Source organism: Eptatretus burgeri, chromosome 14 (assembly GCF_056783735.1).
Source record: "Eptatretus burgeri isolate ZD-2024b chromosome 14, Ebu_testis_v1, whole genome shotgun sequence".
NCBI classification, from domain to species: domain Eukaryota; kingdom Metazoa; phylum Chordata; class Myxini; order Myxiniformes; family Myxinidae; genus Eptatretus; species Eptatretus burgeri.
In genome coordinates, this window is record NC_140974.1 from 70,264,143 (window position 1) to 70,291,585 (window position 27,443).

Here is a 27,443-nt window from a genome sequence, read left to right on the forward strand (position 1 = left end):
ACCGGCAACATCAAGGATGGTGGTCTTGAAGGGACTCCACAACTCTTCAGGATTCCCCAAAACTGCCAGACCTCCAAAATCCCCACTCAGCCTGTTCACAAACTCCTCAGTGACCTTCTCATCCTTGACCTTGCCAAAATCCAGCCAAGGCTGGGATAGTACCATTCTCCCAGATTTAAGCTCCAACCTCAGAGTTTCTTCAACTTAGATGCTATTCTGGTTCATAGTTCCTGACCCATGGGGACCAACACACACCTCATAACCATCCCTATCACTTCCAGTCGATGCATTGAAATCCCCCAAGACTAGAAGTGTATCTCGTCTGGGGCACTGATCAACCACAGACTCGAGCGTGGCGTAGAATGCATCTTTCACAATAAAATCACTCGCCTCAGTCGGAGCATAAACAGAGACCAGGGAAATGACACCTAAGGAGTGACGAATCCTTAGTCTCATAATACGCTCGTCGACCGGTGTTACCTCAATTATCATTGGAATCAGCTTATTGGACACAGCTACAGCAACTCCTTGGGTATGGTAACCATCAGAGCGACCAGACCAATAGTAGGTGTAACCGCCCACCATGATCTCGCCGCAATCCGGTCTCCGATGTTCAGAGAGTGCTGCAATACCGATGTCCAAACGCCTGAGCTCAGATGATAACAGAGACAGGTGATCATCCTCTCTTAGGGATAGGACATTCCAGGCACCCACCCGAAGGTACCACTTCAGGTTAACCCAAGGAGACCGCCGTCTGGTGGACGACACCTCAGCACCACTCCAACACATACTCCTGCAATCTGACCCGGGAATGTTACCCCATGGTTTCCCTCCTATCATCAAAGATTGGGGGTCCCGAAGGCTTTGCCCCAATCCCGTCATCCGGTGAGTTGCCCTGCGAAGGGAAGCTGCACAGGAGGTACTCCCACAGAGTGGGTTTTCAGATTTCTTTGCGTTTTTGCGTTTTGCGGAATGAAGGGTTTTACGGTGGCCGGAGTGCAAATCCTGCCACCAACCTCCTAATAAGAAGTAACCCAACTGCAGGAGGACGTCCGCAGACACAGTTGGACACTAGATATGGATGGCCGTTGGCTCACAAGGAGCTCCTCCGCCCTTTGACAGGTTTTGTTTTTAATCCTGCTGGGTGTCCATATCCAAAGACCCTCCTCACCAAGAAACCTGGTGGAGGAGACGGTTTAGTCACCGACAACCGGACCATGGAACAGGTTAGTACAGCTTTACATGGTACCTGTAGCAAGTCACAGATCTAATCTGGCCTGACCTAACTTTCAGAGGATCATACTAGTTAGTTGTACACATTTAAAATAGTAGTTAGTTGTAGTACACAATAATGGAAAGAGGATCATAGTAGTTAGTTGTATACATTTAAAATCTTCCAGTCCAAATTGGAATAGTTTGGAACTAGTTTGTAGTTTTGTAAATAAAGACTAAAAAAGAGTGTGACATTGTTATGTGTATTCAACTGCTTGGTTTCAATTATCATATATTAAGAGAGAACATCCATGCAGTACATAGAGAACATATTTCAAGGGATCATTACTTCTCCTAACCCAATAATTGTTGCAGTTTCCTTGCTCCCTACACTGGCATAGTGCCATACGTTTTTGACCAGATTTCTTATAACCACATCTGGTCATGCAATGCCCTTTACAAGCACATGTGATTATGGTTGTGCATCCTTTCACGAATGGCTTCAGTGTCATGAAGTTGTGCTGCAACTTGCCCTCAATTCCAATCCATCCATAGTCGAGAGGGGATGGGAAATTTGGAGTGACCTCATTGGCTTGTCTCCATACCATTGTCTGGTAATGAGACTGCTGTATCTGCAGTTTTGCTGCATTGCTTCTAGGGGGCAAAAAGTCAGTTGACCTGCACTTTTCAAATAGCACACATGGAGGCTATCACAAGTCTCTGCACCACCACTGCTCTACATCTTGCAGAGGAACTGCTCAGCCATTTTGATTGTGGCCTGGTCAAGATCACCTTCTCTGAGGTTAGCAAGTAGGTCAGACAAGCCATTTCTCAAGAAATGTTCTCCACACAGTCTTCTTTCCTTGTCCATATAGATAAGACACGGTATTGCAGCCTGTTTAGGCACTAAAGTCTAAAATTCTGCTCAGTGTGATGTGAGGGTGTGAACTTAGTCCAGATTTCATGATTTCATGAACATACTTTGGCTTCTTCTGGGTCCCACATTTGAGCCATAATCTGTCAAAGTGCAGGTTCGCGTAACGCGCCAATAGGAACAAGAACATGTCAGTATCCTGAACGATGACCACTACTGAGTTGGATTGTGAACTCGCACAGTGAAGAAGTATATGGGTATCAGCCTCCTGGTGCTCACCGGACAATGCATTTATGTTGAGCTCAGTGTTGCACCGCAACTCGGTGCTCTTCTTGAAACATCCAGAGACAACTATTGTCTTGTCCTCCGGAGGAGTAATCGGCACACGCTCAACATACAACCACTGTAGGTCTTGATTGTTCTAAGGGGGATTAATAAAGTAGGGGTCATTTAGCAGGAAGTGGCATGCTATTGTTGATGACTCATCGGATGGCACACACCTCTTTTGCCCTTATGTTCCATGTTGTGTCTTTGGTTGAAAAATTGTTGTAACAATCGAACACCACATCAATCCTGGACACACCTGATCCTGAACCCAATACTGAAGCTCAGAATACATCAGAATACATAAGTTCTACAAAAGTCGACATGTTGGTGGACTTACCAATATCCATAGCACATGCTTGGTCATCGATGATTAGGGTATTGTCTGGCTCTTGTAGGATGGGTGTGCAAATGATGTCATCCATCAGGACTGCATCAGTATAGCCTTGTTATTGGTGCACATCTTCCCAGTTCCATCTGCGAGTGATAGAGGCACCTCTGCTAGCTTGTGTTGCAGAATCTGCTTCAAGTCGACTTTCTGTCAAGTTCCGTTCTTTTCTGTTCCCCGCATCGTCCAAACACCCATTCTAATCAATTTAGATTACCAAAAACTAGTAAAAATAGACTCCAACATAGTCTTTCTAGCCCAACTGGTTGAAAAGTTATGTGATGTTTTAAAATGCTATTTTTTAGAATGGTGGCCATTTTGGATATAAAAACGAGGTCACAAAGTTTGGCAACCGGGCTCATTGGATTTGGCAGATCAAAATCCTTAAGAAAAAAGTAGTTGCCAGATTTTGGCAAAGAATGCCTACAACTTGAATTTCTAGTAAACTGATGCCAGAGTAGGAACTAGTCTATGGTGGGTGTTTTAATCATTCAAAATCAACAGTAGTACATACCAGTTCAACCGTGAGCTTGAGATGACATCACCATGAAATATAGAGATCCACAACGTCAGCCCTTATGTGGTGCAATGTGCAATTTGATTGTCAATCAAGAGAAAAAGCAATGATTATACAAAATGACACAGATTTATTCCATCACAGCTTCAACGATTTTTTTTTGTCTACAAAGATGAGTCGAGGCCCGATGAAGAGCTACAACACAGAACGGCACTCAGTAGAGTGCATACCTCCACCAGGCTAAACAGTTTACATTTTGTATCCCATGATGGATGTTCTCGTTACCTACCCAACCCATCCACAAAGTTTTGTCATAATCTGTCCACAACTTTTTCAAATACTGTGCTTTCCAGAACATCATTTTCTTCAATGGTGAAGAATCACTTTAAAAATTCTCAGATCCAGATCTTCACCAAAATTGAAACAATTCGTCCTTGTCACACACCCAACATGTCCACCAAGTTTAGTCCTAATCTGTCCCTAACTTTTTGACATATTGTGCTATATACTGCATCGCTTTTGGCCCTATCTCTCAATGGAGAAGAACCACTGAAAAAAATGTGAGTATCCAGATCCGGATCTTCATCAAAATCGAATGAATTCGTCCTTGGCAGACACCCAACCTGTCCACCAAGCTTCGTCCGAATCCATCCATAACTTTTTGAGATATCGTGCTATATACTGCATCGTTTTTGGCCTTATCTCTCAATGGAGAAGAACCACTGAAAAAATTCTCGCATCCGGATCCGGATCTTCACCAAAATCCAATCATTTCGTGGTCATCACACACCGAACCTGTCCACAAAATTTGGCTGAATCCTTCCAGAACTTTTTGCGATATCCTGCTCACAGACAAGCAGACAGACAGACAGACAGACAGACAGACAGGGGTGAAAACATAACCTCCATCCACCTTCGGTGGCAGAGGTAACATCATGCAAAAGGGGGAAAAACACCAACAGCAGCGTGTACAGGGTCATCAGGGAGGGATAGTTAGAGGTAGAATGGGTATGGAGAAGATTGAGAATAAAGGTTGTGGCAGGGGGACACAGGGAGTGAGCAAGTTGGATACAAGCTTAAACACAGCAAGATGAGCAAGGGAAAACTAGGCATGAAACAGAAATGGAGTTTTAAAAAATGAAGAGGAGGGGTGGGGGGGAGGGGATCACAATAACTGGAAAGGAAAGTGTGAGCTTGGGTTAGACTAATGAGTTTGGAGGAGGGATGATCTGAGGTGGTGGTGAACAGCTTTCTTGAAGTCCTGGAGGGGAAAATGGGATTGAACATATTGAGGAAGTTAGTTTTTCAGGTGAGGGAAAACAAGAATGACCACATTGTGGGCACAACCTGTGACACAAAATATATATTTTTCTCCTCCTTTGTCCACTCAACTCCTCTTGATTAAACCTTAATAATAATTTATATTCGACATATGATTAGATTTTTTGGGGTCCCTCATCGTAACACTTGACCCAAACAAAGCCAATGGAAATCTGACGCAACAAATCTGGGCAGTGGATAATCAGCGGTGGCCAACAGGCCTGATGTCTTCGGCCCACCAGAAGACCATGATGATGGCCATATTATTTTGTCTGGGTGCCATGGTGGATGGAGTCAAGTGCCAAATGTGGGTGAGTTCTGGCAGCTGTCTGACCAATGGGTTCACATTTCAAAAATTGACAACCAACAAAGAACCACAACAACACCAACAACCACATGTAACTCTTGTTGACAAAACAAGTTGTTGGAGGTGAGCAGTGAGCATCTACTATGGGAGTTTCACAAAAAGTAGACCCGTGCACCATGCAAAAACCTGGGTAGGACAGAGCAAGGAAAGGGCAGAGTGCAAGATCAGAAAGGAGGTTGTAGAAGACAGAGGTCACTGACCTGTCTGCAATGTGAGAATAAACTGGCCCAAAGATTCAGCTTCATCATGAGAGTTACCAATGATTTGGAAGGTCTTGGTTTACACGGCATCAATAAATACAGTATGTGAAAGTAAAGGTGCCAGCCCAAAGGGGAGAGCAATACTCCATTGAGCTACGAAGGAAGACCTTGTAAGCTGACAAAAGTTCAGATTTGCTACTAAGATACTGTGCTGCGGATGATGCTTAGACAGTGGCTTGCTTTGCATGCCAAGGCCCAACAGTTTGGATAACCAAACTTATTCAAGAGCTTTGTTAAGGAAGTAGATGGGAGGATTTGCCACACGATCCTTTCGGAGAGACAGAGATATCGTGAAAGTGTGACATTTGTCAGGATTGAACGCCATATTCCAAGTATTTGACCAAATTGTGATTCTGTCAAGGTCAGCAGTGAGGGAAGAAACTGCTGCTTGCCTATCTGAAGGATGATGGATGTTCTGGCAGAGGGTGGAATTATCAGTAAAGAGATGAACAAGATTTTCCCCAAAAAAAAATCGGAAAATTAGTTGATGAAGATAAGGAACAGGACTAAACCCAAGACACTACCTTGTAACATTCCAGCCTCAACAGAGAGAGAGGAGATGAGAGGATCCTGTTGAAAGCTACATGCTGCGTATGAGAGTGGAACAAGCCATGAGAGCAGGTGGCCTTGAATGCTTGAATCCGAACTGACGGTCTGCTATCAGGCCTTTGGCTTAATGGAATTATTTGATGTCAACTGCGATGATGTATACCATGGCTTTGCTTACAATCGGAAGTAATCCAATAGGCCTGTAGAACATGACCTGTCCAGGATTGTGCCCAATAGCCAAGGAGACTGCTTCGGCAGCACCAACGCTCTGTACAGAGTATGGTCCCAATGGACTGGATGGACTGGATGGACTGTAGTCCATAGGATCTGTTTTTCACCATGTTTATAGAATGCAGTGATGTTGGCTAACTTCCAAGTAGATGGAAGATGAACTAGACCAAATGATTGGGTGAACAGAGTAGAAGGAGGATGAGTAAGAGTGGCAAAGCAGATTTTTATGGCACGTGCACTAATGCCGCCGGGCCTGTTGCATAATCGGAGTTGATGGTTGTCAGAAACGTCTTCACCTTCTCAAGTGATATAGACACTGTCCAGGAGCAGTTGGGTATGAGAGAATAGGGTAGGTAAAGGGAGTGAGGGCTTGGGTATGTGAGATTTGGAAGCAAACACAGAATTGAGACATTCAGCTTTCTCATCGGCAGTCAGCTGTGATGCCGTTTGAAGTGACAGAAGAGATGGATGGTGTGGGCATACCTCAGAGACAGGCTTGGCAATGCAACACCGGGTATTTGGAGACAGGTTTGAAAGTTAAGCTTTGATATTTGCCAAATGTTGCTTTCTGGCTCTCCTGAGAGTGAACACACACTTGTCCCAGGCTTTATAGAATGATCTGAGTTTGCATTCAGTCGGATTTGCCTTCCAGGAAGATTATTTGAAAGCAAATGCCTCACCGCTGGATTCACTGTACCATGGGCGATGGGTATGAAAACTGCAGGTAGGATGGGGTAAATCTGCATTTTAAAAAGTGGGCTTTTGTGGAAAAATTCCCAGGTGGCATTAATATCAGGGGAGGCAGAGATGGAAAACCAGTCCTGAAGTGAGAGTGCAGCTTGCAGTCCCTGCTAGTCAGCCGAAGTGAATTGCCAGACTCACTGGCACTGAGGCAGCTTTTAGTCAGGTTACTTGTGTAATTTCGTTGGAATTTTTTATAGAGTAGCAAACCTATAGATTTTTGAGAAGTTTAAAATCTAATTAAATAAAAAAATGATGTTTCACATTTTTTCAACTTTTGGAAAGGTCGTTTTGGGGTGAAAAACGCTTTTTTTTTAATTCCAATTTTAAAAAATCTGAAACAATACAAAATAACCAACTGATGATGGATTACTGTTAAATGGCTAACAATGGATTTTATAAGATAATAAAATGTTGCATTTTGACTGTCGGTTGCCATGGAAACAGCATTTTTGGAGTGGAATTGCCATTTTTTAATATATCGTTTTTTAAATTATATTTTCCATCGGATGGCTTAAATAATTGTTAAATATAGTGACCATGATTAACTTGCACATAAGTATTATGATTTTCAAGTATTGGAACAGTAGGTTGCCATGGGAACAGCCATCTGTGCAATGAAACATTGGTGTGTCTGTTGTTCAATATCAGAAGGTTTCGGCACCTTCAGAAGTAAAACGTTGGATTTTAAGTTTTTGTGGTTTGATGTATTGTAAGTGTGATCTTGTCGGGAACATAGGTGATGCCACGTCGCGACGCCACGCCATCGCCTCAGGTTACGGTTGCTGGGCATGGCATGACGTCGTGATTGGGCGCGGCGCGTGTCCAAGCATGTGCAGCACTATGACGTCATTTTCAGTTCGCATCGTTTATTCTCGATTTATTCATGACAGTTTACTTCGGAGCTTCGTTTCATCATATTCGGTTTTCAACACCTTTCTTCCTTTTTTCGGTAAGTTGTGATCGCCTTTGAGGCGTGTGTACCTTTTTGTCATATTATGTTCTTCTGTATGGGGTAGGATTATGGTTTGAATGGCCACGGGGTTGGAGGTGTTAATTGCGTTTCCTGTTAGGCTAGGAGTTGGAAGTCGGGCAGTCGTCATGTTATAGCTGTGTTTATCCTTTTTCTATTATTTCGGGTTGATCTTTAAATATGTCCTTATGTGCTGGTTCGTACTTTCATTTATCTGGAAAGAAAGTCACCATCAATGTAATCAGTCACTGACGTATTTTGTTCCATGAGATTAACTGCTGTGTAATAGGATAGGATTAGGTTAGCTTTGTGCCCGGGGGTTGGAATTACAGAGGGAGTCTATTTGGAGTTTCTACTTAGTTTACTGGCATGTAGTTAGCGCGTATTGTTGATTTCCCACTCATCTCTGCTTTTATTTTATTCAGGTAATTTTACGTCTTAGTAGCGGTTTTTATTTTGGATTCTAATAAAGTTCTATCATTGCGACATTTACCCGCATCTTCCGTTTAAATCACGTAAGTTTAAGTCAATAAATTAGTCAAAGAAAATAAGGATGTTGTTTTTCTCATCTGTTTGCTTTTTATGGTGATGAATGTTATTTGTGCCCTTGATATGGCCCTAGACATAGACACAGCCCGAGTTTTATAGGCTGTATCACGTATAATAGATTTGACATTCATGAGCTGACGATTTATTATCTTGCCAAAACGAAGTTTTTGCAAGATATGTTCGTCAGCTTGTATGTTTTTTATTTTTATTTTTATATATTTTTTTTGTTTGTCTAATCACGTATAAAAAAATTCTACAGAGCACATTGGAAATTTTTGTAACTTCGCCTATCAGAGGCCTATAGAGGTCCCTTTCAGCGCACAAAATTTTGAAGGTCAAGGTCAAAGGTCAAGGTCACTTTGTTGCAAATCAGTGGAGTCAACGAAACCCTTATTTTTTTGAGTAATTTTGATCGGATCGTCTTCAATCTTCATGGGAATATAGTTCATGGTCTGGCGCTCAGCTGATTAATTTTTGGTGGCGATTGGCCTTGACCTTCATATGTTTTTTTTGTTTTTTTTTTGTTTGAAATCACGTATAAATCACTCTGCAGAGCACAGTTATCATTGGAAAATTTTTGTAACTTCGCATATCAGAGGCCTATAGAGGTCCCTTTCAGCGCATAAAATTTTGAAGGTCAAGGTCACTTTGTCGCAAATCAGGGGAGTCGATGAAACCCTTATTTTTTGAGTAATTTTAATCGAATCGTCTCCAAACTTTATGGGAATGTAGTATATGGTCTGGCGCTCAGCTGATTAGTTTTTGGTGGCGATTGGCCTTGACCTTCATGGTTAGCGCCTGAGGTCAAACGTATTTGACCCCAAGGTCAAATTTTCAAGTTTTAGGAACCATATCGTATAGTCCCTCAAATTGAACACCTCGATGAGTGCTTTCTAGATATGTCAAGCTTGAGACATTATGACGTCATTTGGTGACGTTATGAGGCAAACACACATTTTTCATGATTACTCTGTAGAACGATTCTCATCGGAATCTCTCGTAGGCAGATATTCCTCAAGGAGTCGCTCCTGCTGGATATCAGCTCTGTTCACCTATGTGTGACCTTAAAGAAGTCACACGTGGTCACCTTTTGGCAAGATACGGGTCACCCTGCGGGTGACATTGGTTTATTTTTATATTTGCAGGACCAACAATATGATGGATGAAGTACCGCTGAGTGGCAAGGATTCATGCCAGACGAAAGGATCAACGAACTGGACAAAATGTGTCCTGTGCCAAGATAATTCTTCCCTGAAAGGGTCCTTGGTGTTGCAACCAAAAGTCGAGTCGTTCTGCCGTTTGATAGAGACAATACAGGAGCGAGCCACTTTACAGGATGGTGATTATGTTCAGATTCATAAACTACTTGAGGGGATGTCAGCAGAACTGTTGCAAAAGAAGAAGGCTGTCTGGCACCGAACATGCTATTCCAACACAACTAACAAGGACCAAATTCGTTGTGCCAGGGTTCGTTATGATCAGGCACTATCATCAGGGTCGCATATCGCCAAAGGGCCAGGTCGAAAGAGAAAAATGCCCGAAGTATGTCTGGAGTCATCAAGCTCCTCCACACCATTCACTTGGTCATCCACAGACCCCTATGACAAGGCTTTGTGCTTGACAAGACGTCAAGGAAAGGCACCAGTCCAATATCAGGTCAAGGATGATACCAGTATCAAACACATCACGATGATTCGATTTCTTTCCCATGATCAAACCAAAGCTGATCTGACAGAGTACTTGGCAGAGAAAACTCTTGGATACAACCGCGATTCAACAAAGGTGGTAGTCGTTTCGGCATCTGGGCGGACGTCGAGCAACAGGGGTCTCCAATTTGAGGCGAATAACCATGAGGAGGCCGATACGTTGATGATCCAGCAAGCAATAGCTGCATCACAGCAACACACGGGAGATATTGAGCTGATGATATTCTCATCTGATACGGATGTTCTGGTTCTTGCCATAGCAAACTATTATCTCCTGCCAAGACACATATCTATCTCAATGGCATCTAGCATTGTCAAAATTGAGCCAATCTGGAAGCCCTCGGTGAGGAGAGAGCCCAGGCATTGCCAGCCTTCCACGCATTCACAGGTGCCGATAATACTGGGCGGTTCGCTTGACATGGTAAGGCAAAGTGGTTCCAGTGCTACTTGAAGGCCGATGACGACATGGTTAATGCCTTTGCTATGCTCTGTAAGGATGCTGGACTGTCAGAGGACCTATACACAACTTTAGCAAGATTTGTCTGTTCAGGTTATTGTCCAAGTGGGGGCAATATTTCCAGCATCCCTAAACTTTGGTAGCATCTCTGAGACAGCATATCATGCGGGTACATATCCAGGCATACGTTTGGGGTCAAGTAGCAATTTCTCAGCAAACATTTCTTGATCCATTAAAGAATGGCTTCCACAAGGACACGAGTAGTCAACTCAAACCGACAACAACAGACATTCTCCCTGCACCAAAGGCAATTATCGAGATAATAAGGTGCCAGTGCAAGACAGAATGTTCATCACAGAGATGTTCCTGCAGAGTCAAGAACTTAACATGCACTGATCTTTGCATGTGCAGCACTTCGTGTGAGAATGACGAGGACTCAAACATTGAACGGCATGACCACGATAGTGATGATGATGATGGCAATGATGAGTGACATTAGAGACAGTGATGCCAATTGGCTACAAACTCATATTTGACATTAAGTACATTTCACTGATCACCATATTCATGCGTTACTTGTTTCAAGATTTGAAAGCAGTACATTAAATAAACGGTAATTTGACAAAATGATAGCCGTTTCCATGGCAGCCATAGCTCAAAATACAGATATATCTACTACTATACTAAAAAAAATAGAATATGTTTGTGTGTATGTGTGTGTGTGTGTGTGTGTGTGTGTGTGTGTGTGTGTGTGTGTGTGTGTGTGTGTGTGTGTGTGTGTGTGTGTGTGTGTGTGTGTGTGTGTGTGTGTGTTCGTCCTTTATAGGCGGCCGAACCGTTGGATGGAATGAGATGAAACTTGGCATGAGTGATCCTTGGGACGTGAGAACGGACATGGTGGGGGGGGGGGGGGGAGGGTCAAATTCAAAGTCAAAGGTCACGGGATCAAGGGGTCAAGGTCACCGGGTAATTTCAATTTCATCCGATCGAGACGGGACCAACGCCATTCGACAGATAATCAAAATTAAATGACAGTTCATTGACGACATTCACTTCCGACTTCCAGTTTTCGAGTTATGACGTCATAAATTGACGAAAACGTCAATTTTTCATGTTTCTTTGTCCTTTATAGACGGCCAAACCGTTGGATACAATGAGATGAAACTTGGCATATGTGATCCTTGGGAACAGACATAAGGGGATCAAGGTCAAAGTCAACGTCAAAGGTCACGGGGTCAAGGTCACCAGATAACGTCAATTTCTCAATTTCATCCGATCGAGACGGGACCACCGCCATTCAACAGATAACTGTACCCGCCCATGGGCGGGTACTTTGCTAGTGTATTCTATATGAAGAACTGTCCTCTAGTTAACAATTATGCATCATCAGTTACTTGCTTGCGATTAATTTTGAATTTTCAGAGCTGAAATGAAAAAAAACGGGATTTTACCCCAAAACGACCTATTTGACCACATCATATGCATTGAAAAAATGTGAAATATGGATTTTCTGTTTTGGTATTGTTTAAACTTTCCAAAAATGTTGGGGTAAGCTACTCTCCAAAAAAATTCCAACAAACGTCAAATGATGGACACAAGGAACCTGACTGTTTCTGGCAAAAGCCAGAGAGATGTTTCCTCTCATAAGCAAATTATCAGATGAACCAATTGGAGCAATGCAGTAACAGGACACATTAGCAGGAAAATTTGTCATTAACAAGTCCAGAATTGAGGGTTTGCCCTGGCCGAAATGCATGTTGGAAAGCTCACAGATTGTGTCAGGTCCATGGAATCACAGAAGTTGGATACAGGAGACCGTTTGGCCCATCCCAATGGCTTAATATACAAACAAAGCATTTGTCCTTATTGTTTACACTCTTGTTATTGATGCCAAGGGTTTTATCTACAAGTCAGTGCAGATAGGTCATTCAGCTTCAGATTATCTTGAAAAGATTGCAGTATCTGCAGTGCTATGGGCCTTGCTGATATTACATTATAAAGACAGTTTATAACTGCTGTCGTGAATCGAATCAGAAATGGAGACTGACATCCTTTCACTGAACAATCCTTCAGCTTGGTGTTTTTGGAACACTGTATTTTTTATTATTTGAAATCACGATACATTTATTACCCCGCACGCACGAAGCAAAAAAGTGGGGTTAAGCAATTGGTTCACTTTGTCTGTCTGTTTGTCTAAAAATGTCAGTTTATGATCGAGAAACAACTTAATATTCAAATGAATATTATATTTTTAACATGAATGACAAAAACCCTGTAGTTTAGCAGTACTTTGGCTCTGAATTGGTCCCGATCATGCATGCGCAGAGAGGAGGAAGATAATATTTTTATTGAGCTCTGTCAGTATCGATTTTTTCCCCCCCAATATTAATATATCAGTGGGCTCATACCGGTATATCGATATCAACAGTTTTTTTACGCAGGTTCCAAACCATTACATTTTCATATATGACGGTATTGGTAATCTGCACAGGCCGATTATCGGTATCTGTAATCGGCAATTTTTTGGTAATCGGCATTGGCTGATTGGAGTCAGTGTGAGTGCTGATTCCCAATTTACAGTACTGTATGCAACCCAAAAACCATGAGTAGCTTTCACCCTTGTTTTGGGTGAATTTCAATAAACAAATTTTGAAAAACAACATTGCATTATAGACGTTTCAAGGACACGTGCAGAAACATTATTCTTTATAAACAGCTAGCAATCATCGTGTGATGCGTATAAAAAATTTGGAAATTTGAAAACATGTTGACAAGGCAAACGGCTCGGAAATTGAGTGTTCACAAATTTATTTTGCTTTGAAACTCACAGAGAGAAATAACATAACCTTTCTAAAGCATACCTAATTCATATGAAATAACCAATTGCTTTAGAAACAGTCACAAGTACAAAAAAAAGGAAGCCCACACTGCTGAGGTTAAGAGTTAAATCTACTATCTGGCCAAGTAAGTCTTGACGCCGTACGTTCCAGGCGTACTCGAGTGCATGAAAGCGCCCCATGGATGGATGGGATGGAATAGCTTATTGAATGAGCACATGGCAGCTCATCATTTGTTGTAAAAAAAATCGATTAGAGAAGGGATTTAAAATGTATTGATTCACAGCCACTCAGCGTCAATCATGGGTGCGGTATTGGATGGCACGGTATCCACTTCATGTGTGCACAATGCACTAGGACGATTTATAATTAATCGGCATCGGTATCGTAATTGGTGGGTTGTTTTTTTTTAATCGGTTATGGTCACATTTTCTAATTGGCCCAGCACTATACGAGTAAAACACTAACAAAGAGATTTGTCAATTATGACTGCAGCAAGGTCAGGATTCATGCAACACAAGGCATTAAGTTAGGAATTACAGTGACTGTCGTCCCGTGCACTGATTTCTGTCTGAGGAATGAGATCGAAGGAAAATTTGCTTTTGCAGCTTCTTTCATGAGAAAAGAAGTTGGAGTTATCTTTTTTCTTCTGATATTGATATAGTGTATTTAAGGATTGTAAACACTTCTTCGATTTGTTGTTGATATGCTGCACCTTTTTATTATTATTATTATTAGTGTTGTTATTATTTTTTGTGATACCGAATTTTTCGGTGTACCGGTAGATTCAAATGAAAAATTATAATCGGTATATCGATATATTGCCATAGCTTAATTTTTACTCTGTCTGCCTGTCTGGGAATCAAAGAAAATTGAAAATCATTCTGAATAGGAAACTTACTGTTTTTAGCGACGTCATAAAGGACACATACGACGGGCACAAAGAACTAATGTAACGTGTTAAATAAGTTGGCGTAAAAGATGCTGCAGTAATGCCGGTAAACTTCAGAAAAAAAAATTCTACGACCTTTAAAGTCTTTACTTTATTTCAAGTGAATTACTTTATATACTTGAACACTGAAGAACACAAGTCGCCTTATTGGCACTTTCAAAAACCTCAAGTTTATCAATACCGTACTTGGACAAAATATTACACTATTTTACGTCATCTCGACCAATCAAATTTGCTGCTCACAGACCCCTCACATGTCCTTTTTTTCTCAAGACTGTGTGGAGTAAGGTGTTCTTTGAATTCCCAAGTTGCCTAAGTAATATCACTCCAATATAACATGTTGATCTCTCAATCTAGCAAATGTATATTTGACCTGGAATTTAATTCTAAATCTGGTTTCATGGTTGTATGAGTACTCAAGTGCAGCTATGCTCTGGATGAAATGTTGTTACACATTGAAGCAGAAATCGAGTTTTTTTTACTATATCACCAGCACACAATGGCAAACCTTTTTTTAAGCACTTTCGGCTTTTAACATCCGCAAGCTTGCAGACGAGATGTCAAGCTTAAAGTCCCCTCCAAATTTGAATGGCATTGATGTAAGCTGCCTTGACTGGCCCTTTCAAAAACATAAGTTTATCAATACTTGTAACTATCAATAACTTGTAACTCACAGATCACACGAAGAGATGAAGGCGTGTTCAGCTTGGAACTTAAAGATGAGAGGGGAAGAGAAATCACCCTCCTGGATCTTACCATGACAGGTATGAGGAAGCCATTATGCAATAGGATTAGCCCTCTTTTGGCAATATTTCAAGGAAGAACAATAACCATTGAGGGTTTAAACATTCCAGCACCTCAAGTTTGCTTTGATGATTTCCATCGTTGTTCGTATGCAGCACGTCACTGTGGGTTAACATCAGTAACACTGATGCAGTGCCTCCTGTTGGTTAGAGCTGGAATTTGGCCAGGGTGCCAGTAATAGCTCACCTCCTCCTCGTAAAGAACACCATGGAATATTTAATGTCTACTAACTAGTGACATCAGATGGGATGCCCAGATGGAGTAGGGATACCACACGTCATGATACCTTCCCTGTATGTGAAAAACCAGGGTGATGGTAATTTTATAGCTGGGTCGAGATTGGATTCCATGCTCAACAGCTCAGAGGTACAGTATCTATAGAAAGTCTACACCCCCTTTCAAAAATTTCACCTTTTGTAGCCTTGTAGCCTGGAATTAAATTGCATTAAATCAGACTTTTTCTACCTTTCTTTACACATCGTAACCCACAACTTCCAAGTGAAAAACAAATTCTACAAATTTCAGAAAATTAATTTAAAATACAAAACTTGATGAGCTGGAAATGTGGGAGGAGTGGAAAGCGAAATAAAAAGTTTGTGAGGGAAATAAGAGTAGAGGAGGGGAAGGGTTTGGAGAAGGTTTAAAATGTCACCATCTTTGCATACATAATAAATAGATGTCCCCTTGGGCATAATCTTATCACTATACCTTCCACTTTTACAGCTTTTAATGACTTGCATAACAAACTTTTCACGTTTTTCTTTGTTCTTTATTGAGTTTACTTAGTTAATTTTCTGATTCCCAATCTTTTGTTTCTCAGCTTTTGACAAAGTTATCACCGAAGTGTGCAAAATGAGCGGTATGTTTAGAAAACGAACATCTGTTCACTTTCTCCTTTTTATTATGTATTATGTGAATGTGTATAAACGAGTAGCTCCATCAACAGCGCAGGTCTCACAGCCCCACGTGGTCTTGCACCCACAGCAAGGCAAGCTTCAGAATTGAAGGTGAAAAGTTCAGCTGACAGTGTTATCCTGTACGGCCTTGTACCGTATTACCTGGACCCTCTACAGACTACTTGGCTACGTGGGTGAGCCATGTGAGATTCATTACAGTAGTGATTGAAATGGTAAGGAAAATCAGTTGTATGGCCTTTTACCTTTATTTGAAGAGCATGACTGGCCCTGTCTGCAACAGTGCAGGAATTGCATTGCTGAAGTGTAAAAAAGGGCTAAATATCCAATTCTTGCATTTGTTTTATCCAGATATCTCCGAAAAGGCATTTGACGTTATTTTGGAACTTTTCTTGACAGGAATTCCAAGTTGCCTGTTTCAGAAGGAATCCAGGCTGGAGTTACTGAAAACAAGATTTGGATACAGATAAAGGAACCCACAGAGAAAGACAAAGGCCATTATACTCTAGAACTTCAAGCTGGAGATGAAATGCATAACAAAGTCATAGATTTCTCTGGCAGTGGTAAGTACTTTGCCAACAGAGCCATTTTAGGGTCTATCGATTAATTATGCTTGTTAATTTGGCAGAAATTTTGATTCCCCTACATCACTCTAATCTCCACCTAAACCAGTAACCCTTTCCTTCCCCCTTTTTGCCTATCTTTAGCATCCCACCACTTCCACGACCCTTCTCCCTGATCCCTTCCCTGCCCCCCCCACCCCCACCACTGTGCATATGGTAAAAACAGATGGCCATATATTATTTTGTAGCATGAAAAATACATAGTTTAACAATAACGGCACTCGGTAGAACACATACCTCCGCCAGTCAGAACAGTTTACGTGTTGTATCCCACTGAAAGGACAGATCTGGAACCAAAATCAAATTGGCTTGTTCTCGACACTGTCGTGATCCCGTCTGTTTAAGATCTTCCAGCACGGAATACTGACGTTAATGTCCGAGCTTCAAGCAGTCCACGTGTGGACAAAGAGAAGAACAAAACACACCACTGTGTTTCAAATCGGCCTCTCGGGGTAGGCACGATATTTTATTGGCTCGATCTCAAAAATGGCTGGTAACAGAATTGAATACACAGCACAAAAAACCTGCCAGAACTCTTGGCAACAATAGAGTTCCAAAAACAGGTCGTACAACTCACAGGTCCGCTCAACGATAGTCGGGAATAACGATAACACTCGTCCGGATTTAACTCATTCCTTGAGACGGAGCTATCAACGATCAGCATGACTGGACTGTCGAGAGTCTGAAAATCGCATTAAAGCATGCGATTCGGAGCGCTCAATATATTTTTCCGCTCGCGATCTTCCAGCCACGTCTGTCACCAACAATGGCGCCCTGGCTCTCCCGCGGCCCACCCACCACGTGCCGACTCGCCAACCAATCCCTGGGAGCCTGAAAAAAGGTCACGTGAAGTTGTGGGTGGGACACTAAATTTTGTGAGAACATGGTTTTTCTCACAGTCCTCCCCACCTGAAGTAAAACCCGTCGGATAGACGGTGTTTTGAAACCAGTTATTGTACTAGTTGCAAACCACAGGGCAATATGATGGCGGTGATCGTTAACATTCTTGTACAATAAACAATGTTCATCCACAACACAATATTAAACATACTACACCACATTAATATCTACCCCACCATATTTACCCATCACCCGAACCACAATAGAGAGACAAAGGGAACTAAACTTAAGTTGGGGAAAGCATTTACAGGAGGGAAAACGGACCGAGGAGCAAGGCTCCTTCGGGAGGAACAAAGGGCTTAACTTAACTTTGGTGCTCCTTTTCTACTAGATGGAGACTAAGGAGGTCAGCTGGTCTGTTCTCCACTCCTTCACGTGTTTGACTATGAGATCGTATTATGTGAGGAGAAGCGCCCAGCGCAGAATACGTTGGTTGGAGGTTTTGGCTTGGCTGAGCCAACCGAGCGGGTGGTGGTCAATGTAGATGGTGATGGGTCCATGGCCAATATAGACAGCGAATACCTGGATTGCCACCATGATAGTGATCCTTGACCTTGGCTAAGGTCTTGGCCGCTCCGACATGACCCGAGGAAATATTGTCACGGGCCAATTGCATGACTGACTGACGATGCCTCCCCGGTACGACAACTCGGTGTCGTACCTTCCACGTCTGGGTGGAGGACATGTTCTTGGAGGAATATTTATGCATCAGCACACCTGCACCATTCACATAGTAGCCTGTTCGTCCAGGCTCGGAGTCTTCTCCCATTTCCCAGAGGGTGGCAAGGGTGGGATCGAAGTGCTGATCCTCCACTAGACTGGTGACCGCAGACAATGTGGGAGTGACCTCAGGCACAGAACTGGGGTTGCTAACCGTCTCAGAGAACTGATCCTCCTCACCGGATTCGCCGACCGGCGAACAAGTAGCTGGGGTCCCCGTGTCACAGACGGGAACGGTCCCTGAGGAGCCCGGCTCCTGAGGTTGGCCTGACTGGAGACTCGGGTGGACTTCAGTTGAAGCAACGTCACCGTTGGAGGCTGGAGTCGAGGCGCGAGGCACCTCGGGCCAGAGTGAAGATATGTCTGACTCCGCCACTCTCTCCACCTGCTTGCTCTGGGATCTAGTGACCACCCCACAGGTCAGAGTCAATAACTCCTCCCTGGCCATTGCATCATTGCCAATCAGCAAGGATACCCCCAGTACCGGGTAGTAGGGAACCACCGGACCCGTAAAAATGTCACTCCGGACCTTGATGAGAGCAAGGGGATACCGGCCAGGAACCTGGTTAATGCCCCGAAGGACGATATACTCGCCAGTATAATGCATCTGGGAGGCCGGAACTACCCCCGCCCGGAGAACACCCAGTGTCGCCCCAGTATCCCAAAGGTATTGGGCCTTAAACTTCACCACCGAATCAGGGCCATCCACTAAGGCTGTCCCTGAATAATCCTGATACAGAGGATGAATGGAATTAGCCTCAGTGGCAGTGACCTCTGTCACCGATTCCACCGTCATGCGCGAGGGCCCAGTTGATGACCTCCACTGACCTCCCTCCGATTTAACAGCTGGGTTGCCTCGATAGGCCGGACTAGCTGGGTTAGAGAAGCAGCAGTCTCCACCGTGCCCCATGCGTTTGCAGAAATCGCACCAGGGCCGTGCCCTGGCCTGCAGCTCGCGACCGCCACCAGTGGAGGGCATCGGGGAACCCTTCCCCTTGATCCAGCCACCGGGCAGACGGGGGGCGGTCTTGATCGCAGAATCCTCCGTCTTACGAGGCGACTGCGTGGTTTGCAACATTTTGCACGCCAAAACATGTTTATCAATAAGCTTGACGCAGTCTGACGAGGAAACAGTGTCTTTATCGACAAGAAACAACGCTAAGTCTGGCGGAAGCTGTTGATCGATACGGTAACGCACCAGGAGTTCCGCAACCGCTGGAGGTAACTCAACGCTGCTCCCCTTGAACCATCTCTGCAGCTGTTCCAACAAGACCCGCGAATGTTCCTCATAGGTTTGACTGGACTGACGAGTCCAACTGAAAAAAATTACGCCTATAAATACACGCGGACACCGCATAGGCGTTCAAAATCTCGGCCTTCAACTTCCGGTATTCGTTTACGTCCTCAGTTGCCATCCTCGCATATACCTCCCTCGCCTTTTCAGATAGATAGCTAACAAGATGGCCGACCCACAAGCTCTCATCAATGCCACCAGAAGTCAACAGCTTCTCCGCCATCTCCAGATATGTTTCTGGCTTCGTGTCTCGTTGGTAAATGGCTGGTAACAGAATTGAATACACAGCACAAAAAAACCTGCCAGAACTCTTGGCAACAATAGAGTTCCAAAAACAGGTCGAAAAACTCACAGCTCTGCTCAACAATAGCCGGGAATAACGATTACACTCGTCCGGATTTAACTCATTCCTTTAGACGGAGCTATCCAACGATCAGCGCGACTGTGCTGTCGAGGTTTTGAAAATCACTTGAAATCGCATTAAAGCATGCAATTCGGAGAGCTCGATATATTTTTCCACTCGCGATCTTAGAGCCACCTCTGTCACCAACAATGGCACCCCGGCTCTCCCGCGGCCCACCCACCATGTGCCGACTAGCCAACCAATCCCTGTGGGAGCCTGAAAAAGGTCACGTGACGTTGTGGGTGGGACACTAAATTTGGTGAGAACATGGATTTTCTCACAACACGTAACCAACTCAACCACCTTGTTTTTTGATTACTTCTCCACCTATTTTGAAATATCATGCGATATATATCATTTTTGGCTCCATCTCTCAATGGTGAAGAATCACTTCAATTTTCTTTTTAATTCTTGTATGTAGATCTGGATCTTCACCACAATCAAATGAATTCGTTATTGTCGCAGATCCAAGCTCTCTTCAGGTTTCGTCCAATTATATCCAGGAGTTTTTGAAATATTGTGTTGTACTGTCGGACCCCGCTATTCGCCGATTCGCTGTCCGTGAACGCCGCATATTTGCGGTTTAGAAAATGCCTGCTTTGCCATTCGTGGCCCTATATTTCGCATTTTTTTGCGGTTTTTCTTTGTTGACGTATTTGCACTTTTTTGTTTTTTTTTCGCATTTTTGCAGGTTTATTCAAGGGATTGTTTTTTCACGTTTTTGCAGGTTTATTCACGGGGTTGTTTCACGTTTTTGCAGGTTTATTCACAGGGTTCTTTCACGTTTTTGCAGGTTTATTTACAGGGTTTTTTCAAGTTTTTGCAGGTTTATTCACAGGTTTTTTCACATTTTTACAGGTTTATTCACAGGGTTTTTCATATTTTTGCACGTTTATTCACAGTGTTTTTTCATGTTTTTGTGTTTTTTCACGTTTTTGCAGGTTTATTCACAGGGTTTTTTCATGTTTTTGTGGCTTTTTTCACATTTTTGCAGGTTTATTCACAGGGTTTTTTTTCACGTTTTTGCAGGTTTATTCACAGGGTTCTTTCACGTTTTTGCAGGTTTATTTACAGGGTTTTTTTTAAATTTTTGCAGGTTTATTCACAGGTTTTTTCACATTTTTACAGGTTTATTCACAGGGTTTTTCACGTTTTTTCAGGTTTATTCACAGGGTTTTTTTCACATTTTTCAGGTTTATTCACAGGGTTTTTTCATGTTTTTGTGCGTTTTTTTTCACGTTTTTGCAGGTTTATTCACAGGGTTTTTCACGTTTTTTAAGGTTTATTCACAGGGTTTTTTTCACGTTTTTGCAGGTTTATTCACGGGGTTTTTCATGCTTTTGTGGGTTTTTTCAAGTTTCTGATGGTTTATTCACAGGGGTTTTTTCACGTTTTTCCAGGTTTATTCACAGGGTTTTTTCAAGTTGTTGCAGGTTTATTCACAGGGTTTTTTCTCGTTTTTGCAGGTTTACTCAGTGTTTTTTTCACGTTTTTGCAGGTTTAATCACATGGTTTTTTCCATGTTTTTGTTGAGTTTTTGCACGTTTATTCACAGGGTTTTTTTTTCAAGTTTTTGCAGGTGTATTCATAGGGCTTTTTTCATGTTTTTGTGTGGTTTTTTCACGTTTTTGCAGGTTTATTTACGTGTTTTTTTCACGTTTTTGCAGGTTTATTCACAGGTTTTTTTTCATGTTTTTGTGGGTTTTTTCACATTTTTGCAGGTTAATTCACAGGGTTTTTTTTCATGTTTTTGTGGGTTTTTTCACATTTTTGCAGGTTTATTCACAGGGTTTTTCATGTTTTTGCAGGTTTATTCACTGGGTTTTTCACGTTTTTGCAGGTTTATTCACAGGGTTTTTCACGTTTTTGCAGGTTTATTCACAGGATTTTTGCAGGTTTATTCACAGGCTTTTTTCATGTTTTTGCAGGTTTATTCACAGGGTTCTTTCACGTTTTTGCAGGTTTATTTACAGGGTTTTTTCAAGTTTTTGCAGGTTTATTCACAGGTTTTTTCACATTTTTACAGGTTTATTCACAGGGTTTTTCATATTTTTGCACGTTTATTCACAGTGTTTTTTCATGTTTTTGGGGGTTTTTCACGTTTTTGCAGGTTTATTCACAGGGGTTTTTTCACGTTGTTCCAGGTTTATTCACAGGGTTTTTTCAAGTTGATGCAGGTTTATTCACAGGGTTTTTTCTCGTTTTTGCAGGTTTACTCAGTGTTTTTTCACGTTTTTGCAGGTTTAATCACATGGTTTTTTCCATGTTTTTGTTGAGTTTTTGCAGGTTTATTCACAGGGTTTTTTTCATGTTTTTGTGGGTTTTTTCACATTTTTGCAGGTTTATTCACAGGGTTTTTCATGTTTTTGCAGGTTTATTCACTGGGTTTTTCACGTTTTTGCAGGTTTATTCACAGGGTTTTTCACGTTTTTGCAGGTTTATTCACAGGATTTTTGCAGGTTTATTCACAGGCTTTTTTCATGTTTTTGCAGGTTTATTCACAGGGTTCTTTCACGTTTTTGCAGGTTTATTTACAGGGTTTTTTCAAGTTTTTGCAGGTTTATTCACAGGTTTTTTCACATTTTTACAGGTTTATTCACAGGGTTTTTCATATTTTTGCACGTTTATTCACAGTGTTTTTTCATGTTTTTGGGGGTTTTTCACGTTTTTGCAGGTTTATTCACAGGGGTTTTTTCACGTTTTTCCAGGTTTATTCACAGGGTTTTTTCAAGTTGTTGCAGGTTTATTCACAGGGTTTTTTCTCGTTTTTGCAGGTTTACTCAGTGTTTTTTCACGTTTTTGCAGGTTTAATCACATGGTTTTTTCCATGTTTTTGTTGAGTTTTTGCAGGTTTATTCACAGGGTTTTTTTTCAAGTTTTTGCAGGTGTATTCATAGGGCTTTTTTCATGTTTTTGTGTGGTTCTTTCACGTTTTTGCAGGTTTATTTACGTGTTTTTTTTCACATTTTTGCAGGTTTATTCACAGGTTTTTTTCATGTTTTTGTGGGTTTTTTCACATTTTTGCAGGTTAATTCACAGGGTTTTTTTTCATGTTTTTGTGGGTTTTTTCACATTTTTGCAGGTTTATTCACAGGGTTTTTTCATGTTTTTGCAGGTTTATTCACAGGGTTCTTTCAAGTTTTTGCAGGTTTATTCACAGGTTTTTTCACATTTTTACAGGTTTATTCACAGGGTTTTTCATATTTTTGCACGTTTATTCACAGTGTTTTTTCATGTTTTTGTGTGTTTTTTCACGTTTTTGCAGGTTTATTCACAGGGTTTTTTCATGTTTTTGTGGCTTTTTTCACATTTTTGCAGGTTTATTCACAGGGTTTTTTTCACGTTTTTGCAGGTTTATTCACAGGGTTCTTTCACGTTTTTGCAGGTTTATTTACAGGGTTTTTTTTTAAATTTTTGCAGGTTTATTCACAGATTTTTTCACATTTTTACAGGTTTATTCACAGGGTTTTTTTCACATTTTTCAGGTTTATTCACAGGGTTTTTTCATGTTTTTGTGCGTTTTTTTTCACGTTTTTGCAGGTTTATTCACAGGGTTTTTCACGTTTTTTAAGGTTTATTCACGGGGTTTTTTTTTCACGTTTTTGCAGGTTTATTCACGGGGTTTTTCATGCTTTTGTGGGTTTTTTCAAGTTTCTGATGGTTTATTCACAGGGGTTTTTTCACGTTTTTCCAGGTTTATTCACAGGGTTTTTTCAAGTTGTTGCAGGTTTATTCACAGGGTTTTTTCTCGTTTTTGCAGGTTTACTCAGTGTTTTTTTTCACGTTTTTGCAGGTTTAATCACATGGTTTTTTCCATGTTTTTGTTGAGTTTTTGCACGTTTATTCACAGGGTTTTTTTTTCAAGTTTTTGCAGGTGTATTCATAGGGCTTTTTTCATGTTTTTGTGTGGTTTTTTCACGTTTTTGCAGGTTTATTTACGTGTTTTTTTTCACGATTTTGCAGGTTTATTCACAGGTTTTTGTGGGTTTTTTCACATTTTTGCAGGTTAATTCACAGGGTTTTTTCATGTTTTTGTGGGTTTTTTCACATTTTTGCAGGTTTATTCACAGGGTTTTTCATGTTTTTGCAGGTTTATTCACTGGGTTTTTCACGTTTTTGCAGGTTTATTCACAGGGTTTTTCACGTTTTTGCAGGTTTATTCACAGGATTTTTGCAGGTTTATTCACAGGCTTTTTTCATGTTTTTGCAGGTTTATTCACAGGGTTCTTTCACGTTTTTGCAGGTTTATTTACAGGGTTTTTCAAGTTTTTGCAGGTTTATTCACAGGTTTTTTCACATTTTTACAGGTTTATTCACAGGGTTTTTCATATTTTTGCACGTTTATTCACAGTGTTTTTCATGTGTTTGGGGGGTTTTTCACGTTTTTGCAGGTTTATTCACAGGGGTTTTTCACGTTGTTCCAGGTTTATTCACAGGGTTTTTCAAGTTGTTGCAGGTTTATTCACAGGGTTTTTTCTCGTTTTTGCAGGTTTACTCAGTGTTTTTTCACGTTTTTGCAGGTTTAATCACATGGTTTTTTTCATGTTTTTGTTGAGTTTTTGCAGGTTTATTCACAGGGTTTTTTTCATGTTTTTGTGGGTTTTTTCACATTTTTGCAGGTTTATTCACAGGGTTTTTCATGTTTTTGCAGGTTTATTCACTGGGTTTTTCACGTTTTTGCAGGTTTATTCACAGGGTTTTTCACGTTTTTGCAGGTTTATTCACAGGATTTTTGCAGGTTTATTCACAGGCTTTTTCATGTTTTTGCAGGTTTATTCACAGGGTTCTTTCACGTTTTTGCAGGTTTATTTACAGGGTTTTTTCAAGTTTTTGCAGGTTTATTCACAGGTTTTTTCACATTTTTACAGGTTTATTCACAGGGTTTTTCATATTTTTGCACGTTTATTCACAGTGTTTTTTCATGTTTTTGGGGTTTTTCACGTTTTTGCAGGTTTATTCACAGGGGTTTTTTCACGTTTTTCCAGGTTTATTCACACGGTTTTTTCAAGTTGTTGCAGGTTTATTCACAGGGTTTTTTCTCGTTTTTGCAGGTTTACTCAGTGTTTTTTCACGTTTTTGCAGGTTTAATCACATGGTTTTTTCCATGTTTTTGTTGAGTTTTTGCAGGTTTATTCACAGGGTTTTTTTTCAAGTTTTTGCAGGTGTATTCATAGGGCTTTTTTCATGTTTTTGTGTGGTTTTTCACGTTTTTGCAGGTTTATTTACGTGTTTTTTTCACGTTTTTGCAGGTTTATTCACAGGTTTTTTTCATGTTTTTGTGGGTTTTTTCACATTTTTGCAGGTTTATTCACAGGGTTTTTCACGTTTTTGCAGGTTTATTCACTGGGTTTTTCACGTTTTTGCAGGTTTATTCACAGGGTTTTTCACGTTTTTGCAGGTTTATTCACAGGATTTTTGCAGGTTTATTCACAGGCTTTTTTCATGTTTTTGCAGGTTTATTCACAGGGTTCTTTCACATTTTTGCAGGTTTATTTACAGGGTTTTTTCAAGTTTTTGCAGGTTTATTCACAGGTTTTTTCACATTTTTACAGGTTTATTCACAGGGTTTTTCATATTTTTGCACGGTTATTCACAGTGTTTTTTTCATGTTTTTGTGGGTTTTTTCACATTTTTGCAGGTTTATTCACAGGTTTTTTTCATGTTTTTGTGGCTTTTTTCACATTTTTGCAGGTTTATTCACAGGGTTTTTTTCACGTTTTTGCAGGTTTATTCACAGGGTTTTTTTTCATGTTTTGTGGGTTTTTCACATTTTTGCAGGTTCATTCACGGGTTTTTTTTCACGTTTTTGCAGGTTTATTCACAGGGTTTTTTCATGTTTTTGTGGCTTTTTTCACATTTTTACAGGTTTATTCACAGGGTTTTTTCACGTTTTTGCAGGTTTGTTCACAGGGTTTTTTCATGTTTTTGTGGCTTTTTTCACATTTTTGCAGGTTAATTCACAGGGTTTTTTTTCATGTTTTTGTGGGTTTTTTCACATTTTTGCAGGTTTATTCACAGGGTTTTTCACGTTTTTGCAGGTTTATTCACTGGGTTTTTCACGTTTTTGCAGGTTTATTCACAGGGTTTTTCACGTTTTTGCAGGTTTATTCACAGGATTTTTGCAGGTTTATTCACAGGCTTTTTTCATGTTTTTGCAGGTTTATTCACAGGGTTCTTTCACATTTTTGCAGGTTTATTTACAGGGTTTTTTCAAGTTTTTGCAGGTTTATTCACAGGTTTTTTCACATTTTTACAGGTTTATTCACAGGGTTTTTCATATTTTTGCACGGTTATTCACAGTGTTTTTCATGTTTTTGTGGGTTTTTCACATTTTTGCAGGTTTATTCACAGGTTTTTTTCATGTTTTTGTGGGTTTTTTCACATTTTTGTAGGTTTATTCACAGGGTTTTTTTTCATGTTTTTGTGGGTTTTTTCACATTTTTGTAGGTTTATTCACAGGGTTTTTCATGTTTTTGCAGGTTTATTCACAGGGTTCTTTCAAGTTTTTGCAGGTTTATTCACAGGTTTTTTCACATTTTTACAGGTTTATTCACAGGGTTTTTCATATTTTGCACGTTTATTCACAGTGTTTTTTCATGTTTTTGTGTGTTTTTTCACGTTTTTGCAGGTTTATTCACAGGGTTTTTCATGTTTTTGTGGCTTTTTTCACATTTTTGCAGGTTTATTCACAGGGTTTTTTTCACGTTTTTGCAGGTTTATTCACAGGGTTCTTTCACGTTTTTGCAGGTTTATTTACAGGGTTTTTTTTTAAATTTTTGCAGGTTTATTCACAGATTTTTTCACATTTTTACAGGTTTATTCACAGGGTTTTTTTCACATTTTTCTGGTTTATTCACAGAGTTTTTTCATGTTTTTGTGCGTTTTTTTTCACGTTTTTGCAGGTTTTTTCACAGTGTTTTTCATTTTTTTTAAGGTTTATTCACGGGTTTTTTTTTTCACGTTTTTGCAGGTTTATTCACGGGGTTTTTCATGCCTTTGTGGGTTTTTTCAAGTTTCTGATGGTTTATTCACAGGGGTTTTTTCACGTTTTCCAGGTTTATTCACAGGGTTTTTTCAAGTTGTTGCAGGTTTATTCACAGGGTTTTTTCTCGTTTTTGCAGGTTTACTCAGTGTTTTTTCACGTTTTTGCAGGTTTAATCACATGGTTTTTTCCATGTTTTTGTTGAGTTTTTGCAGGTTTATTCACAGGGTTTTTTTTCAAGTTTTTGCAGGTGTATTCATAGGGCTTTTTTCATGTTTTTGTGTGGTTTTTCACGTTTTTGCAGGTTTATTTACGTGTTTTTTTCACGTTTTTGCAGGTTTATTCACAGGTTTTTGTGGGTTTTTTCACATTTTTGCAGGTTAATTCACAGGGTTTTTTCATGTTTTTGTGGGTTTTTTCACATTTTTGCAGGTTTATTCACAGGGTTTTTCATGTTTTTGCAGGTTTATTCACTGGGTTTTTCACGTTTTTGCAGGTTTATTCACAGGGTTTTTCACGTTTTTGCAGGTTTATTCACAGGATTTT

At 40.7% G+C, this 27,443-nt stretch overlaps 1 protein-coding gene across 4 annotated transcripts in view; it reads left to right on the top strand.

Annotated features, from left to right (window-relative positions):
* Positions 1-27,443, top strand: part of LOC147013560 (myomesin-1-like) — a 252,103-nt gene that overhangs the window by 169,001 nt on the left and 55,659 nt on the right. For 2 of the 4 annotated variants that reach the window (XM_085855453.1, XM_085855456.1), the window contains 4 exons: positions 14,934-15,021; positions 15,882-15,920; positions 16,046-16,151; positions 16,375-16,538. In XM_085855453.1, the coding sequence (XP_085711579.1) occupies positions 14,934-15,021; positions 15,882-15,920; positions 16,046-16,151; positions 16,375-16,538 (397 nt within the window). Of the gene's footprint in view, positions 1-7,522; positions 7,705-14,933; positions 15,022-15,881; positions 15,921-16,045; positions 16,191-16,374; positions 16,539-27,443 lie in introns of those variants that run through there. The other 2 variants (XM_085855454.1, XM_085855455.1) reach the window with 2 other exon arrangements.